Source organism: Cygnus olor, chromosome 3 (assembly GCF_009769625.2).
Source record: "Cygnus olor isolate bCygOlo1 chromosome 3, bCygOlo1.pri.v2, whole genome shotgun sequence".
Taxonomy (NCBI): Eukaryota; Metazoa; Chordata; class Aves; order Anseriformes; family Anatidae; genus Cygnus; species Cygnus olor.
In genome coordinates, this window is record NC_049171.1 from 111,949,226 (window position 1) to 111,968,723 (window position 19,498).

A 19,498-nucleotide genomic window follows, 5' to 3' on the forward strand; every position below is an offset into this window, starting at 1 on the left:
AAATCATGTAATGGAAACGTCCTTCAATTCCCTTTTAATTAACAGCATTGTGCATAAATACAAGCTGATCTACCTGTTTCGTCAAGACAGCATGCCAAAGTAGAAGACACTATCTCCCAGAAAATCTCTATATTATAGTGCTTGTGGCTTGTGCCACTTTATAACACTTCTATCCTATTTTATTACTAATTAGTTCATAGGAAACCTGTCCTCTAAATTAAAAAAAAAAATTAACTGTGTTTGAGATTGACGTTTTGAAACTCATGCTTTGCATATGAAAGTATCTATACCCACACAAGTTCAGAATTCTGATTATAATACTCTACAGGTACCATTTGCAGCAATAAGTTCAAAAGGGTTGCAGGACTGGACAGATTTCCAAAAAAACTGCCCAAACCTAACTGAACACACCAGGAGAAGAGCTGCTTTGCATGAGTATTGCTGTCTTTGGTGAGAACACACTTGGGGTCTTTCATATTTTTAACTTTAATCGCAACAAAGGACTCATGAGTCTAATAGCACTTTTATTTTGCATAACTCTGACATTAACCTGTAGAAACAAAACAGTCTCAATTTTAGCTTTCAGCTGGCAAATGTTTACGGGTCTTTGACATGTATACGCACAAGTAGTCCTGTAGATTTGAGGCTGCAGTTAGGTACCTGCATGAGCATTCGTATAAGCAAGTTCTCTTTAGTTAGATTGCTTTAACTGGATTGAAGGAAGTGCTATTTATTCAAAGATTTTATTACAAACAAAAACGTGTAAATTCATACTAGTCACTGAAAAAGTTTCTAGAATACACAATTGAGTTTATTAAACTTGATAATCTTTTACCTTTAAATATTTATTATCGGACATTCAATGACAAGGGAACCTTCATTTTAGCACCTCATTCAAACTATTCCAGATTCTGCATTGCATGATGTAGCATGACTCTAAGGACCATAATCATCCCTTGTAAATCATTCAGCTTGCAGTACTATAGCAGGTATACTGGATTTCTGGATTTATCTGAGGAAAACGAATATTTTGTTTTTGTAAGGCAGAATAGTTTGAACTGCACCAGAGAATGCTATCCCCAATGAAGATCTAAGAAATCACAATGAATGACCACACTCCTATCATCTCACAGCACATTCTCTGTGTCAGCAGTGAGAGATGAGCACTGCAGACGAAATTCCAATCAAGTTCCTGCATGTGCTATTTCCTAATAGCTGTCCCCTGGCTGCTCCTTTGTTCAGCCCCTACAAAGAACCCTCCTGGGTTATGTTTTTTTTTTTTCCATTGACTGACACAGGGGCTTAGAGGGGAATTCAGGCTGTTTGCTCATAGCCCTTGAAGATCAGTTTCCTCAGAGGCAACAGAAGTAAGGGAATATGGCACAAATTCAAATCCAGAAGCTGAAAAGGAAACAGTTTAACACAGTGAATAAACCTTACATACACTACAAATACAGCATTTTACACAATGACAATGGGAAAGTAAACTTTTTTTTTTTTAAACGTAAACACCACAAACTAGACAGCATCATTTGAGACTGGTTTTAATATTCAGGAAATTAAATACATATAAAAAGTGTCAATCATTCAGGAGTAAAAAAAAAATTCTTAAGCATTACAACAAAACAACACTAGTATCCATTACCAGCAAGTTTATGTGAGGTCATCATCATTTGAGTAATGAAATGTTACTTCTCTAGCATCAAATGGCACATCTGATACATCAGATATACATATAATGGGATTACCTCAGTGATATGTTCTAGACAAAATACAATCCTGTATTTTTTTATTTTATTTTTTTTTTTAAGTATAGCTTCATCAGGATGTTGCTATATAGCACTTCTGTTAAACTCATACAGCATACAAACCACATTTTGGTAATTCTAGGCGTCTCTGATTATATAAGGATTTATTCTATTATAAAAATTTAGTCCATCTTTCTCTTTTTCGCTTTAGCAGGAGTTTTGGAGGTACGTTCATTTTCAGGGCTTGGTTCCCACAGTGCATTTCTTACAAATCTGGAAGCTGCTCCTTTATCAAGTTTAGATGCCTTTTTCTTGTCTGCTATTTCTTTGACCTTGTTCATGTATGTTCTTATTCTCTCCTAGAAAAAGAAATACACACATTTCACACCATTCTTCCAAGATTGCTGCTAAAGTGAAATCAATGAGTAGAAGCACTCCGCATGGCATACTTCTGTGACCATAATACACAGAAAAAAATCGCATCTTCTAAATACATATCAGGCTCTTTGCAAACTTCAGGCTTCCCTTTTAGCTGATTTTCCACCACAGATATCTACTGTACTAATATTTGCATGACATCCACCAAGTGTACATGAAATACTACAAATTTACAGTGAGACAACAATTTTATTTATCTTGCAAAGTGAAAACACAAGATACTGAACCTGATTAGGAATCTGGCCTAAGATTTCCAGCTGTACCAGAGGTTTCTTTCATGACCGTAAATAACTAAAAAGTCTGTTGTCTGTTTCCACTGTCATTCCATAAAGCGAGGGAATACTTTCCTTTCTTGTCATCTTAGTCTATCATAACAATTTAATGCCTGCGCTTTTTTAAACAAAGCATGGCTCCCTTTCAGCCCCGTCCCAGTTTAATAATCTCATCTATGTACCCAAACATCCTCAGCCAGTTCTGCGATCGATAAACAAAGGTACTCTGAGGATGTAATTAAAACCCTTTAAGATGGGAATCACCCTCTGAAGTGCCTGCTTCTCTCCACTAAGTAGAGGGGACACTTACACTGATTCTCAAAAATACATAACTTGGCTGACAGATTTCACATCTAGCTATTTAGTCCAATTATGGCCTTGAACCTCAGGGCCTTTAGGTGTTACTGTAATAAAAACAGTAATGTGTGTGTAAAGCACATCCAATTCATGTGTCAGGTAAAGCAACATGTAAGTGTGGATTAATAGAACATTTATGGATACTGGTAACTAAATACATGCTGATAACCCACACAGCCACTGATAGCTTTTTTAATCAGGAACATAAGTTACAAAATCTACACTACAAAACTGATTTTCAGTTCTTCAGTGACCCATACAAGCAAATGATTTGTCAAAAAGTTGGGACGCTCTTTCCCTATCAAAAACCTAGCTTTAATGAAGACAGCCTTACAGAGCCCAAAATCATGACAGACTGCAGTATTTCTTTGGTGACTGAGATGGCTAATGAGAACAGGTGGCAAGCCTACATATATCAGCATGGGAAGAAGGAGCTGACAGATGTCAAAGTAGCAAAAGAAATGAACTCTGATAGCTTGAATGTGAGCTTTATTAATATTGTTTGAATTCCAGTGTACTCTCTGTATATACAGAAGGAGCAATTCTAAAAGCAAAACAATCATGACAGAACAGTCTTTTTTACTCCCTTTCCACACAAATAAGAACATTACAATGCTCCTGGAAGGAAGGAAAGCACATTCATTCACCTTCATACTTATAGAAGGAAAAGAAACCTGGATAAGAATCTAGCCTATGATAATTCACTCATTCTTCAAGTTAAAATGACTGGCAATTGTGAAGTAAAATACCAGCATAAAATATCCACAGCAGAAGACTTACAATTTATTTTTAGTATAGCTAAATTAACACAATATTCAGACACTATATAATATAGGAGGAACAAGAAACTGATTGAAAGCTCATGAAATACTAACTGATCCATTTTTTAATATGATACAGTCTAGACTACTGAAAATCTCACAAAATTAAAAACAGTATTGTTATTCAGCCTAGCTTTCCACATTTTTCAGTCCTATCTTCCATTGCCCAGGTTACATAAGGATTACATTTTATCTAAGTATATGACAATTGCCCAGATTTAATGTTTTCACTTATACAGGAATTAAAATGTCTAGCTGTAAGTTTTGATTTCTACTTTTTTCTTCAAGCTAAATGATTTGATTTTTTTTTTCAAGTCAGCAGAATTTTCAAGATACCATGGTTTCTATACTGTAGTCATGCATCTAAATGGAATATAGAGACAAACCTAAAAGATTTATTATAGGTTGTAAATATGTCACTAATGCAGAATTACTGGACAACACACATACAACTGGTGCCAAAAAAGCTTTTAGCTTTGTTGCTGAACTGGATTCTTTACTGCTGAGAAAATGAATTAATGGAGGACTTGGAAGGGGGGGGCTCTTTCCCGTCTCTGCTAGTAAATCAACCACACTATACTTTCAGAGTCATACAAAAGCAAGAAAAGGCAGCCTCAGAGATTAACATGATTCCAAGTATTTATGAAAAAAAATTGGAAGTGATAAATTATTATCAGCCATGTAACATTTTTCCATTTAACAGATACAAGTGAAAAGCTATTCTGTTCTGAATTCAATTCTCAAAACAAAGGTGGGGAACAGGAAAGATAAGATGATGACACTGTTCATCTTGTTCTTATTTCAGCAGGCTCTACAGCGATGCTTTAAACTGTATTGTTGGGAACTGAAAATATGACTTCCTTAATTTAGAGAACCCAGCAGGGCATATGAACAGGCAATTATGTAACACTATGTAGCATGTGTGTGCTATTATGGCAATATACCAATTTTAAACATAGATTTAAATGTACATTTATTTCTGTATGAGTTAACTGTCCTGGGAAAGTAAAGTATTGCAATGCATGCATTGTAAAAATCTTACCAGTTCTTGTTTCACTGGATGTTCCTTTGGATTGATTCCCTGAGTAGCCAAGTATACTACAAGAAGAAAACATTTTTATTTTTTTTTTAAAGTGGAAGGCTGTGATGACCAAGGGCACAGTCAATTGGTTATATAGGAAAGTGTAGTTTCCACATAAAACTATTAGCCTTGGTGTTAACTGTACGGTTAAGTATCTGATGCACTATAGTCATGAAATATTGCAGTTAAAAAATGCATATATATAATAAATAAATATACACAATGTGGTTAAACCTTGTCCTTTCAAGAAGGACTGAAAAGGTTGCCAACAACAGGAAAAAAAGGTACAAAGATCTTCATGCATGTACAAAGTCAGCCTTTGTAATCAGCAATTTCTGATTTGGAATTTCAATATCATTTACCCCAAGAATGGCAGTAATTTGGGTCCTCAGGGTAACTACTAGTTTCTAATTATTTGGCTATGAAATATGGTTATTTAATGTTTGCAGCTGTCTAGAAAATGTTCAAATGGTGATCATTTGAACTATTTCCTATCATATACTTACCCCAAAACATTGAATTTAATGTGTATGCTGAAACCAAATCCAGCTTTACTTGCTCAAGAGGCTCTAACTAGAATAAAAAAACATTTACACATTAAGCAAGATGTGCACAGATTTTAGTAATATTCCCATTTTATAATTGCCTATGAATGCATTCATATACACTGAATGAGCTTTTTTTTTTTTTTTTTAACAACACAAGTTCACTGAGAACATATCCAAGCCTACTTTCCTGCCATCACAGAACCATTCCCTCCTCTTCAAGTATTCACATCATTTTTCCAGTTCGGTATTAAATGCCACAATCCCAGATAGCCAAAAGCACAAAATCGATTAGCACGTAACTCAGACTACTGTTCCCATAGTCAGGAAGATCCCTATTTTTTCCACAGAAACTTAAAATAGTTTCTGCTACCACTGGAATTAAAAAGAATGTCTTAAGATTGCTGAAGCTCAAATGCAAGTATGAACATTAACACTATACATGTTAGACTGTGTTCAACGCATGCTGGAATACTTAGAGCTGCACAGCGAAGGAAGAATAAAGGTAACGAGTTGGTTTATTTTTTTCCCTTCAACTGTCAAAGTCAATTTACTGTTTTAGTCCTATAGGATTTCCAGAAACTCTGATAAGATCATTGCACAGCTCACTAGTTCCAACATGGATACTGTCAAAAGATTGGTGTTGTCAAGACCATTTTCTTCATTTATTTATGTTAGAAATCCTCAGAGAATAAAGAAGTTCCCTCACGTTAGCTTTTTCTTGCCTTAAAAAAAAAAAAAGGAAGTTACATGTTAGGTCTTAAATGTCAAAAGACAGGCTTGTATGAGGTCTTCAAGCAGTACCTTCCTCTATCTTTATGTCCTGAAGAAAAACCACACATTTTACAGACTTATGCTTATAACACAGCTAAAGGAGAACTAAAGGAGAAAGCTCAGTTTTTCAAGCATCAAATTCTGCAAGACTGGATTTCTAGAATCAGAAGATCAATTCTCAATGTTGCCAAATCATCTTTGCATCCTTCTATATTAACCAAGTTCCATGAAGTTTATAGCGAAAAGGTCTCAGACAACTGTTAGTGAGCTCTCCAGTCCAGAAGAGCACTCAGCATGCACTTTCAGGAAGGTCAGGAATAAGGTGGAATGCCCTTTACCTAAACGATTTGCTGGTAGGATCATCACTTTCTACCTTAGAAGAACATATATTTCATTGCTTCGTTTGTAACACCCTCTGGGTACCTTAGAAATGTAAGTTTCAAACATTAGGGTAGGGAGTGTCTTATTTGTTATTTGTCTGTACAATGGCTAGCCAAACAGACCCTTTTATTCAATTCAGGTTCCAAACTACTCCTGTTTTAATAACAGAAAGGCTGTCAAAAGGAAGATGATTTACCTTTTGGAAAAGCTCACATCTAGGAACAGACATCATCGTCTTCAGCATCTCATCTACAGAACTAAGAGATTTTTCAAATGTTTTAAGATAATCATGAATTTCAGTGGGGTATTCTTCTGTGTTAATATCATCTTCTGACATTTCCATCTGGAAAAAAGAAACAAAACTAATAATCCTCCTTACAGACTCAAAAAGACTATTTTAAAATACAAAGCATTAACATTTATTCATTAAACATTATAGAAAACATCTCCTGAAGAGTTCTAGCAAGTAACATCAGTGCTGACACAGTTAAAGGTCCTGTGGTTACAGTGATATCTCTCAACTGATGTGCAGAACTGCATGAAGGAGCATTACAAATGACACGACTGTAGTACCTATTCCTGTACCAGCCCTAAACCGGTTTTTAACTTTTATGGTCTGTGATAGAAATTATTTGCTTGCGTAAAAGAAGTGCTCCATAATTCACAGTACATAGAGCGCTGCACCAAACAACAAGCAGAGCACTAAGAAAGCAGCGATAGGGCTTCAGCCCATCTTAGGAACAGACATTACTTCAGCCTCAAAGCAGTTATCCAGCACCAGTTATGTCAGGGTCAGTTACATCTTCCAATCCTAAATTTAGGATTTGGTCCAAGAAACTCTTCTTGTGGACCCTGTATCCAGTTTTTGGAATTATCTATGGGGTATTATAATCTGCGATATAACTCTACCAGTAAACGATGCTGAGCTCATTTTGATTTCAGAATACTCTGCAAATCTTGAGGACATATCTACGCAAAGCAACTGTGAGATCAGCAAAGATGTGAAAAATCCCAGAGCTCTCCATTTTTGATCCCAGCATTCATGGTAACATGGCACAGCTACTGCCAAGCCATCTGGCTGCTGGCTTACAATCAAGATCTTTAATTCCTCTCTAATCATAAATCACTTATTATCTTCGGGAGTTGATGTTACTTAAAGCTATGTTATTTTCTACAGCTTCTACTGACTGAGCAATGATTTTTTTTTTAGACGTTATAAGGAAAGAAATGAAATACATCATTTTCCTGCCCATTTGTTGGGCTGCATCAAGAACAGTGTGAGCACCTGTAGCACCGCAGCCCCTTCTACATAGGGTCAGTGTGATAATCTCACTCCCAGCTGCTGAGTACAGGGGGTGGGAGCATTAGTTGGAGAAACTGCACTTTGCAAGTTTGATCTATGAACGCCAAGCCATACAGCCCGTGCAAACAGCAAGAAAACAGCAAACAGCTGTCACATCACTGGAGTTTGTTTTAGATAAAGATTTGATCTTTCCCTTTTCCTGGCAAGAGCTTGGTTTGTGTGAGAGAGGTTTCTTTTTATTTATGTTGTCTTCTGGAGGTCCATCAGGACAAAGATTGGAAGGAAAAACAGTGTGGAGCTATTTTACTCAGGCTCGCCTACAACTTGTTTTTAACCACACCAGCGCGATGCCAAACATATGATCAGCCACTTAACAAGCCCATTTCCATTGCTGTTATTTGCATGGTTTAGAATTATAATCCTGCTCGGCTGCGTGACTTTTCATCCTGGTCAGAGTTTCAGAGTCAGTACAGCATTACGATATGAAGGTCCCCTCCCTACCCCGGCACATAACTCACTCCATTTAAATACCTTTTCAGTCACCTGCAGCATATCTGAGCAAGAAAGCTGAGTTGAACTGACAAGATACTAATACAGTTATTTCTGCCCTTTATGACAATATTGTTTGCATTTCATTCTGTCCTGGCTACCTGCACCCTTCTTAGGCTGACTGAGCTAGTCCAGTGTCTCTGTTGCTATGTTGTAGTCTTAAAACGCAGCACAAAAACTACCCAAAGCTACAGAAGAAACTAGACTCTCCCAGCTGTTGATACAGTTAAGCCTGGTTAGAAGCTATCTGTCAGCGCACAGTTACTATACTTACCCATACAGGGACAGAGATGTAACCCAATCCAACAATATATAGGGCTTTACCATTCTCTCCAATCCTTTATCTACTATGGTCTAAATTTTATAGACATGCGTGAAAACACTGACAAATTCCAACTTTTCTCTCTCCCTTTATCAGGACATCCGGCACCAGCCACTACAGAAAAAAAACCAGCAAACTCCTACAGCAGGAACATGTCACCAAAACTAGTCCAAGCTTTTTTACCACAGCTACATGGACAAAGAGGCACTGCAACATACATGACATTCTTCTCAATATCCCAAGCTAGACCTAAAGAATGAGGCAGAAAAACAACAGCAAGATAAAAGGAAAGAACAGATGCAGCCCAAAATACATTTTTCTGTGATTGCTGCCTCATGAATCAGAAAGAACTGCCCTCGTAACATGATGTATTTACTTGGCATTCAGTTAGCAAAGAGAGGGAAAAATCGCCTCAGCCTTCCATGGAAGAAGGCTGCACATTACCATGAAGCCTACCACGCACAGGCTAAGTCTGCTGCTGCTGCCCTGGGAGAGGGAAGAGTTTGTTGGACTTGTGTTCTAGTTCCCGTTGAAATGAACAGAAAACAAGTTCCTACTCCTGCTGTGTAGGGACTTCTCTCTTTTCATTAGACTTGTTTCAGCATTACTAATCTCTAAGCAGGATACATTACAGCGTTGGCACATGCCAACAATACGGCAGCAGTCAACAGCCTAAAATAGTTTAGAGAGCATTAAATCAACAAGAACAAACCTTACGCTGCATCAGAAAACAAGTACACCAGAAAGTGTTTCTGCCAAAATCAACACACAGACTGCACAGTCACACCTGCTGAATGACAAAGCCAGGGATGCAAGGAACTAAGACCTATCAGTGGCTCTGTAAACATGCCTAAAGGCTATGCTGCCCTCAGTAGTTATGTTTCAGTGATTAAACCACAAACAAGATTTCCTCAAAGCTCCACAAGTGTTTCCCTATGCATTTAGAGCAAGCAGAATTTTAATTCAGTTCCTGAAGTGGATGTTTACTGCACAGGATTTCTTTGTTGGATTTCAATTGTATTTTATTTGCCACAGAGATCCGACTTCAAAAATTAGACATAGTGCAAATATTAAGATAAGTGAAGATAATGAAAATATTTGCTGGATAAACATGTGAATAATGGGGAAAATTAGGGGAAATATGGATAAGAAAGCGTTTTCATTATCAAGTAATAACATAATGCAGAACACAAACTGCGGTTGTGTGATGGTAGTACTTTATAAGATCTTTAATTTTGAGAACAGAAAGGAAAGTTCACAACCCATAAGCATAAAATAGAGAAGGTCTACTTTGATTAAGGACACTGAGGCAAACCACAAGTGATGAAAAACATGGCATGACTTCATAACATCAACCCAAAATACCTTTCCCTTTTAACTCTGAGCTCAAAAATTCTCATGTAGTTTACAGGGAAAAAACCTAGAAGAAGCCTAGAAGAAAAAAACTTTAAATCACAAAAGTAACAAGTTTTCTCATGAAGAGGGTTTAATTGCATTTAAGTCTGATTAAGAAGTGCCAAAAAATGAGTTTTCACAAGTGGTAATTCTCATTTATTCACCAACACAACTACATTTATGTAAAATTCTACTTAGAAAACAAGGAACATCTTGTTTTCTCTCCAGCTAACATAGTATAAACAGCAAGGAATACACTGAGCATTCAAAAGGGGAAGGGACGGAAATATTGGAAATGAAGTGCACAAAAGAAACATGAAAAGGGGAATGCAAGAGAGATGTCATCTTCTGCAGACTATATAGAAATGACTAAATGCAGTTTGCTGCAGTGCTAATATGGCTATTGATCTAAGATCTAACTGCATTAAATTCTGTGTTAAGGAATTTTATATTAAAAAAACAGATGACTGCACACAAAGCAATTAGCAAAATTGTCTACGTCCATATTTATCTTCCAGGAGAATGAAGAGAACTCTGCAGACTACTCCTTTCAAAAACGCACACCCATGGCTGGCATACAAAGGTAAGAAAAGGAAAAAGTAGAACTGTGGATAGTTTGCAGGTGGCTTTTATAAATAATCTCTGAATTTACCTAGTGCTTTAGCACAAGCCTCAGAAATCAACTGCCGGATGGCTTTAAAAAAACAAAACAAAACACCACAAACACTCCCTCCTGCCCACGCCAACACCAAAATTGTATCTCCCATACTGAAAGACAAACTCTAATTAGGCCCTGGGTACACCTATGAGAGATTTCACTGAAGGTGCACGGTGAAGGTAATGGAAGCTACAGGCATATATCAAGGTGGCCATAGGAATCCACAAAAGATAAAATTAAAATATGCTCTAGGTGTTAGTGTCACGCACGTAGTTTTCACCTGGAATTAAAACTGCACGTTCAGGATAAAAATTACATCTGAAATCGTTTCTAACAAGCAAACAAAAGACAGAAGTAATTCAGAATCCTTCTTCGCACTTACTATTGCATCTCAACACTCCATGTTAATTCTTGCCTTTTTTTAAAGCCCTAGGAGGCCTTATGTTCATATTGAGCTCAAATCTTTTATTTTTTTCAGATCATTCAGCTAACAAAAATCAGATGAGACTTTCCTCCTTTTCATTAATATCTGCAGGTTACATAAAGAAAACCAAAAGAAACCCAAACCCTTTCGATCAGGGTAGATAAAATGCTTTCAAACTTAAATCAAATGCATTAGTAACATCAGTATGATCAAGCATCTCCACCAGCTCTCAGGATAATGACACTGTCCTCCCTCTCTTGAGTTCTGACTCACAACCTGCAGCAAATGTAGGTGACATGCAAGCATAGCAGAGTCTGTCCCTTCTGCTCTAACTTTAGTTCACTGCCGCAGCTGTAGGACTGAGCAACAAGGAACAAGCACTTAGAATACAGAACAAGCATTTCAATTTAAATCTACCAGAGATGACAACAAAGTTCTTTGATTACAAACCTCTTTGGGGCAGAGAAAGCCAGTTTATTTTGGACAGAGATACCCATTTTATTCCATGTTTGCAAAGCTGTGAGTACAATAGGCTCTGATCTGTGACAGACTCTTCAGCATTATTGCAGCATAACAAGTCATTAGTTACCTGCTAGTCATCACTGTGTCCACAGATCTGTTTTGCTACTGATGCCCTTCAAGCCAGCTTGGGGCAGCTGGAGAGCGCATCTAGTACAATTAGAGCACTCTTGAAACGCCAACTCAGTCTTGTTTGCAAGAAAGATTTCCATTGCAAAAGCAATTAAGCCTACCACGAAATACCAAGTATGCACCAACAGGCTTATCTTGATCCCCTTAAGAATATCCCAACTCGAGCCATGGTAGCTCTCCAATGTGCCCCTTGCACTACAATATGAACAGGCAACAACCAAGCAATCATTTTCAACCCCATCTCCAAAGCTAGGCTCCAGTCAGTGTCCCAGTGAGCACAGAAAAACCCTGCTAAACAACTCACAGCCATCAGGCTCTTGCTGATGGCACTGAGATCCAATTTCTTCAGCCTCAGAGGATCTGCAAAGTTTATTTTGCTCCGTCTTAAAAGACTATCAAAATTTCAAGGAAAGGAATATTGCAAGTGAGCCTTAACGCTTCAGCCCATGGGGGATACGATGTGAGAAATGGGGTATCTCATCCTGGCCCATATTGACTTCAGCCCTGTTTATATACACAGAAACCAGCTTTGATATAAACCTTCAACTTGATCTGCACGATTCCCAAAACATATTTATTCTCTGTGGAGTGTCATCAGCTGTCCTGGATTCCACAAGGCCGATGACACAGTCATTTCCTCTGCTGGACAAATGCAACGTACACTGGCCCTTGCTCAGCTCGAACCTGTCAGTACTCCCATCAGCAAGTACGACGATAAAGACAGCTTTCTTTAGGTATGTCCAGAACACTTCCTTGTGAGAGGTTTTCTGAAGAGCTCTGACATTCAAGACTATTTTAGCACAGCTCAATTCAAGACTGGGACTTTAACGTGATGTTAAATTTGAGTGTCTAAAGTGGTCTCTAAAAAATACTTTTGGTCGCACTGAATCTCTGAAGAACTTCTACAGCAAAATGCTGTCCCCTTGCGTAGTCTGAACCACTCTGACAATTTATACGTATTCCAATTTATTTGTGACAGCAAGCGATACTTCTGTCCTATCAAATTCTCAGAAAATAACCAGCCTCCAGTCTGCAGCTGGTGTTGCACCAGGTGTAAACACCTCTAAGTCATGGTGTTTACTACCACTTCCATAATTTGCTGCCACTTGTTTCCTCTAGACAGTAGTTCTACACTCTGTGAAAAAACTACTTCCTTCCTTTCCTCAGAACTTAATTTCCTATATTTACACTCTATAGATTACCTTCCCCTACTGTTTAGGACAGCAATCCTAAAATATTTTTGGCTGTTCATTACTTGACCACACTAACAAAACAGTTTGGTCAACTATTAGAAGCGTATTTACCCATTTTTGTTTGGCACAATGCAGTAAGTGTGGGATGTTGTGTTATAAGCATTAGCTGACAATCTTATTGATGCAGCAGAAACTAGAAAAAAAATCTTTTCTACCTATCCCCTAAACACAATTTAACAACTAATAAACTGACAAAAAGGAGACCAGCTACTATCAGCAAAGAAAAGGGATGTGCAGAAAATCACTGAAGTGAGTGAATAATACAGAAAACTAATTTGGGGACATGGAGTTTTCACAGGGAGAGAATTAAATAAGAAATCATTGTAGGATGGAGAAGACATGCACGCTGGCCTGACACAGGAAGAAAGTGCATGGCAGTCACCATAGCCTGACACAAGAGGGAGAACAGAGAACTGGGAGAATAGAGGAAGTAGGGAAAAAGGAACCCAGCAAAACAATTTTCCAGCAGAGAAAAACTGAGCTCATACAAGTGAGTGAGGAGAACACTGCCTGTGTGAAGAGGTAACTAAATGTGGTGTGCACCCCAAGGCCCAGCAGGATGACCCACAGCAGGCCTGCCTTAAGAATAGAGAAAAGCAAATGCAGCGGGCAAAGGAAACTCAGACAAATGTAGTGAAATCTACAATCTCAAAGCTTTCCTAGTCCGTTACCACATCCCTTTGGCATCAATTCTAAAGTTAACAATGTGAAACTTCACGCTCGTTCTTACCCCTCCATCAGTCACCTTTATTTCTTCTTTCTGTGCTGCCTTCTCCAGCTCTGGTTCTGCAACCTGCAAACATGGTGACCAACACTATTCCAGCATCCTGTTTTATTTAAAGGACTTTATGCTTTTCTCTGCTCACCATTGCATTCCATACATATCCTACAGTTTTCTACTGGTGTTATTAAAAACAAAGAAAAACGTTTGCTAAGTGCTGGCATTTTATATAAAAATCAGATCATCTGTGCACATATGAAGAACCAATTAGAAATATGCTTATCAAAACGGTCTGTGGGATTTCTGCAAATTATCCAAACGCCTGCGTTTCTGATAGGAAGCCTAAGAACGCTAACAAACACATTCAAATTGTTAAAAATAAGGCTGTTTAACTAGCATAAGCTAAAGTTTAGTTTGCAAGTTGAAGTCCCCTAGTAAGTCGCTAGTAGCAACTAAACTTCCAATCGTGATGCTGTGACACAGAAAGAGCACAGTTTCGCCTTCACAAGAGCAGGAGAGTTCTTTATTATAAATTACTCACAGTTAATGATTCAAGTATAACCTGCCTGCCTACCAACGGGAAAAAGCGCTACTACGCTATTTCAACCACGGCCTGTACGTGCAAAGCGTATCTTCTCTTTGAAAACCAGGCTTTTCCCATGGCAGTCACTAACTAATCACAACGCTATTTTAGCGTTATTTAGCCTTGAAACGCCCTCCAAACCCTAAAACCCCACGAAGCCCCCCCCCTCGCGGCCTTTCCCTCAGGGCCGTCCAACGGCCGCGCCCCACGCCAGGCCCCGCGCGCACCACGCCGACCCGGGGGGGGGGGGGGGACACGAGTCGTCCAGGCGGGGCTGCCGGTCTTACCTCCGCGCTCCGCTCCGTCGCGCGGCTCTGACGTCACGCCGGGGCCGTTGGGCGCGACTGGCGGCCGTCAGGGCCCCGCCTGTGAGGGGAGCGGGGCGGGGCGCGGGCGGCCCTCAGAGGGGCCGGGGGAAGCTCGCCTGGCTGGCTTGTGGTTCTGCACGAGATATAGGCGTCCTCTTAATTGTTTGACTTACCTCTCCGTGCTCTGATACGGCTGTTCTAGTTAAATCAGAGTGAGCCGCAAACGACAGGCTTTCCCCTAGCCCCGTTGGAAGCGTATCTGAAGATCTTCAGACGTTGTACTTGTTTACGTCTTGTCATCGTCCTTGTCCTCATGGAGATTGAGGTTTAATGGTTGCGGTTTCTACCAAAAATGGCTGAAAAAGCAATGCAATTTTTTTAATATAACATTAATTATGAAAGTAGCAAACACAGGAATGCATTAAGAACTTTCTGATTGTATGGGGGATGCACACATGGATAGACCCAGATACCACTGGGGTGAGGAGTGGTAGCCCTACTGACTGCAAATATATCATCAGAAGAATATAACCCACTTCACTGAATTTTCATAACCATTTCTTAGAGAACAGTCTAATTCCTTTATCTTGTCCAGTTTTCCAAGTACAGCTACAGAACTGTGCACTCTATGTAAAAATAAGGTTTATAAGGTTTAGAAATGCAACAGAATAAATGGGAACAAAACAAACCAAAAACAAACAAACAAAACCAGCAAGACCTGAACTCCTAAATATTAAAAAGTTTGCAGTTCCAGACTGCCACAGTGCCTACAAGAACCAAAGAACACTTGCCATATGTTGAGTTAACTCCTACCTTTCTATTCACGTGTCACAGGTTTGGAAACACAGAGAGGAAGTTGATCGATAGACTAATTGATTTACCAAATGTTAGGTGGGACATTTCTGCCAGAGTCATATTTCCTAAACCCTATATTTTCTTTCAATTAAAAGATGAAAGGAAAATGCAACACATGCTGATCAACGTCCAGATTCAACCGTTTGTAGATGATAACCACGTATAGCATTAATGCAGTACAGGTTGGAGTGTTTCATATCATACAGTGTGGCTCTTTGTCGCCTTCTAGTGGCTTACACACGTTATAGACTTGCTACTGGCTCCAAATTGCTACAGATTTATGCTTTTGTTTTGGTAACGAGAGTTTGTATACTTAAGTGCCATAGATCTTGGAATTTCTAGAGGCAGTTCACTAAGAAGATTGCTAGGTATTTATGTATTTGTTTTCTGCCTAAAATGGCTGCTATGCTTGTTTGTTTTTCAGAGCAGTGAATGAGGAGTTAAGGGTTTGTCTTTATCCCAGCCAAAATATGATTGAATACAGCTTATGTAATTCAGTTGTTTTATGTTGGTGTCACTGTGAAAGTATATTATGATTTTATGTGTGGATATCTATACAAAAATCTATCCAGGAAAAGCTATACAGCCATCCAGTACTTAATGGAAGCCATTTCATTTGAGAGGACTGTGAATGATTATTGATTTTTCTCTATCATTCCCAAAACAACATAAAACAATCCTAAATATTTTCGCCAAAACAGTCAAAATGACAGGCATCTTTAACGTAATTACTCCTTTATTACGATTTATCTCATTCATTGCGCACGCTATATATCGACCCCTTCAGAGTCAATGTTCTTTGCAGAGCAGACATGGAGGCCAAATCCTGTAGTCTCAACTTGGCTGGAACCATAATGCTTACGTGTAAGCAGAAGGATTTCTGTTCTGAGGTCACCTACAGTATTCTCATCAGGACTATAATTCTTTAAGATAAACATGTTTGCTGTATTTAAGACATGCAGTAATATTTTATAAGCATTTCTTTCAAAATGCTGAACTGCCTTGACTTTTCACCTTGAGGGTGAGGCCCACAGATTTTGTGAAAAAGAAAGCTTTTTGTTGCCTTTCATGAAAAGAATGAGGAACAATATCTGAGCTTTTTTAACAGAACATTTTTGGTAAACATATATCTAACGTGCATTTTCAATTAAAATGTGACAAATAAGAGTATTTACTCACCATATCAAGGATAGTGACATTGATGTTTTTTTTTTTAAGTCACAGCCAAACGTCATAAAGATGTTTTATGTTTCCAGATAAAAAGATGTTTCCAAGATGTTAAAGATGTTTCCAAGCATGACAGAAGCCACGTGTTTCGATATCAGCAGAAGCCCACGGTGTCCAGTGACTACATAAGAAGACTTGCTGAGAATTACAAATAAATTGCCATTGTGCATTCGATTAAGCAGGCTTTTCACAGCTTAGGTGAAAATCAGAGCTCCAGAGAAACACAGATTTTGTACAGTCCTTATGTCAGACCACTGTGTTCAAGCTGCCCTAATGTCCTCGGACACCCCCAGTGCTAAATTCTAAGATTGTGTCAGCTTCAACAGTGCAAAAAAATGGTCTGCTGCAGTCTGTTCATTTTTTTTGTCCAAATTCTCTCCCTATTCTACTCTTTCTAATGTCTGTTGAGTCCTCAATTGTGTTCCTGTGGTTTGAATGATACAATTTACTAATTACGCTACTCCTCCTTTGGATATTATTATATTTGAAAGGAAAATGAAACTCATTAAATTATACTACAATGAAATTCTCCAGATTATCTGTAAACTTTATTGTCTTCTGAAACGTGCCTTATGATTAAAATCTCATAAAGCAGAAACAGTAACAGTGTTGCTCTACATAGGTGGGAGCAGCTTTTAGTCACTTAGGGCAGCTGAAGCATCCCATGTTACTCTGAAGGGGATGAGAGGTGGTTACACCCACTCTCCCTTCTCAGCACCTTCCTCCAGGATCACTCAGTAATCTGGATTGGCAGGCAGGCCATCCGTACTAAAAACCCTAGCTCAGCCAACCACGCGGAAAAAAGCACTGCGCCCTCGCTGTTCACCAAAAGCTGGATGACATCACAGCTCGGGAAATTATATCAATCCCAACACTGGCTCCATACTCCCAAGGAGGGACTGTGTGACAGCACAGAGCTTCACAGAACTCCGGTCACTACAAGATGAACAGCAGAAGGCAGTAAGGAATGGCCCAATGCCATGGGCTGGGCAGGACGAAAGAGCCACCCAGGTGCAGCTCTGCCCACAACCATCAGGATTCCCAGCTTTGGCAAACCATCCTTCTGCCCTTTGTAGCTAACGCCACAAAACGCAGCATTAGCAGTGGCTGTGCACACTGTGAAAGATCAGCAAGGTCATGGATGACCACCTTGTTCATGAAAAGATTCACAAGGAATGAGATCTTCAGCCAGAGAGGCTGCACACAGACCTGCTTGTTGGACTGAGAGATGATTTTATGGACCCTGGCAGTGTTACACAAAGCCCCCACTTTGCATCCACAGCAACAGGAAAGCTGTAATAAAAAAATCATCCAGGGTGCCTTGAAAATGGCCAGTGTAGCTGATGTCCAAATCAAGTTGTTTGTGCAGATGAGTTTAAAATTTCATTCCAACCAACAATATGCAGTTCTACTTCTGATCACTTAAGCCTGGGTCATGCTAAGCACCACAGCCTGAAGTACAGACCAGCTGTGGCAACTCCAAGGCCCAGAAAAATAATGCCACTGAAAAAGCTCATACAGCATTTGAAGATGCTCATGTAGAAGACAAGATGAATACAAAAATAGTCAGCATTCTTCTGACAATCTGGTGTAAATCCAAAGAAGGACGCTAGAAGCCACTTGTAACAAAAGGGTCAATGAGTCACTGGCAGCATAAATGTTCAAATAGTAAAAACAGACCAGAAACAAAAGACAGTTACAACAGGCATCTACAGTCATCCTAACAAAGGAAAATAAAGGAATGGTATTGCTTTGTCTTCAAGTCCAGCCTCTTCTGACACTAACTGCTCTTTCTGGCCTTTTAATGACTTTTACCAAGAGCAGCAGAAATACTTTGTTAAATAATTTAGCCTAAGTGGATATTTTTATCAGGTGTCCACCACAAGCCCTTTCTATCAATTACTGGAAAGGCAGTACACGCCAGCACAGAGAGCATTCCCTTTTATTCTGGCAGTCCCTTAAACCTCCAGAGATTCACTAGCTGTGCTGAAAATGCCAAACTAATTCAGACTTAAAATGAGATTTAATTTGGTGAGGATACAGCTACAGTATTTTAAAACTAAACTGAGAAATGTTGTGCTACCTCTGGTCAGTCTGTAGCTTAGGTTTAAAAAAGAGTGTCTGTATAAAACTGTGCAACATCACATTTAAACTATTTAAAGAATGAGTTAGTCTGCACCTGGGTACCTGACCTGCAAACCATTTCACAACTGAAGTAAAGTTATGGCTAATGTCATTAAAAAGCAGAGTAGCAGAAGATACCTTTTAAAATTCCAGGTCAGGGCAAGCAGACCAGTTTGGGAGATCCTGGTCTTTGTAGTGCACTAGTGTCTGAAGGCCTCAGCCATGTAAAGAAATTTCTGGGACAGGCATTTTGTGATTTTGAGGCCTGTTTCTCTATAATCTGTTCAATGGTCAGATCAACAAATTACCAGAGGAGCGTGTAGCAGGAGTAAGCTCAAGCATCAGCATCCATCTGCTCTCCGGTACCTGCCTGCCTGCGCTTGCCACTCAGTGGACGAGGGGTGAGTACCTGCTGTGTCCCTGGCACATCACAAGACAAACACTTGCAAAAGGACAATTACAGGCAGCTCACTGGCACTTTTATGGTAATTTACATCTCTGCCTGCATTCTGCAGAGATCAGATATATGGAGGGGGCAGGGAAGCAAGGCAGGAATAGAGAATTCAGTGATTTATTACAAGGCATACAGCGAGTCAAGGAAGATGGACCAAGATATCGGACCTGTCAGGTCTGTGCCCCAATCACTAGTGAGGAGTATTGAGGCTAACCCCAGGGATGTCTCGCATCTTCAGGAGCTAAAAACCAACC

At 39.2% G+C, this 19,498-nt stretch overlaps 1 protein-coding gene across 3 annotated transcripts; it reads right to left on the reverse strand.

The window, feature by feature from the left end:
- Positions 1–1,531: 1,531 nt before the first annotated feature.
- Positions 1,532–14,840, reverse strand: C1D (C1D nuclear receptor corepressor). Of its 3 annotated transcripts, none has more exons than XM_040553180.1 (6): positions 14,564–14,644; positions 13,703–13,765; positions 6,614–6,760; positions 5,224–5,290; positions 4,679–4,734; positions 1,532–2,107 (listed from the first exon to the last, which is right to left on the reverse strand). In XM_040553180.1, exons 3-6 carry the CDS (start codon positions 6,758–6,760, stop codon positions 1,931–1,933), a joined length of 447 nt encoding a protein of 148 aa, XP_040409114.1. In that variant the 5' UTR covers positions 13,703–13,765; positions 14,564–14,644; the 3' UTR covers positions 1,532–1,930. The 3 variants fall into 3 exon arrangements, with proteins under 3 accessions (XP_040409114.1, XP_040409116.1, XP_040409115.1); XM_040553182.1 differs by having other exon boundaries at positions 13,718–13,765; positions 14,564–14,587; XM_040553181.1 differs by lacking the exon at positions 13,703–13,765 and having other exon boundaries at positions 14,564–14,840.
- Between the last annotated feature and the right edge of the window lie 4,658 nt (positions 14,841–19,498).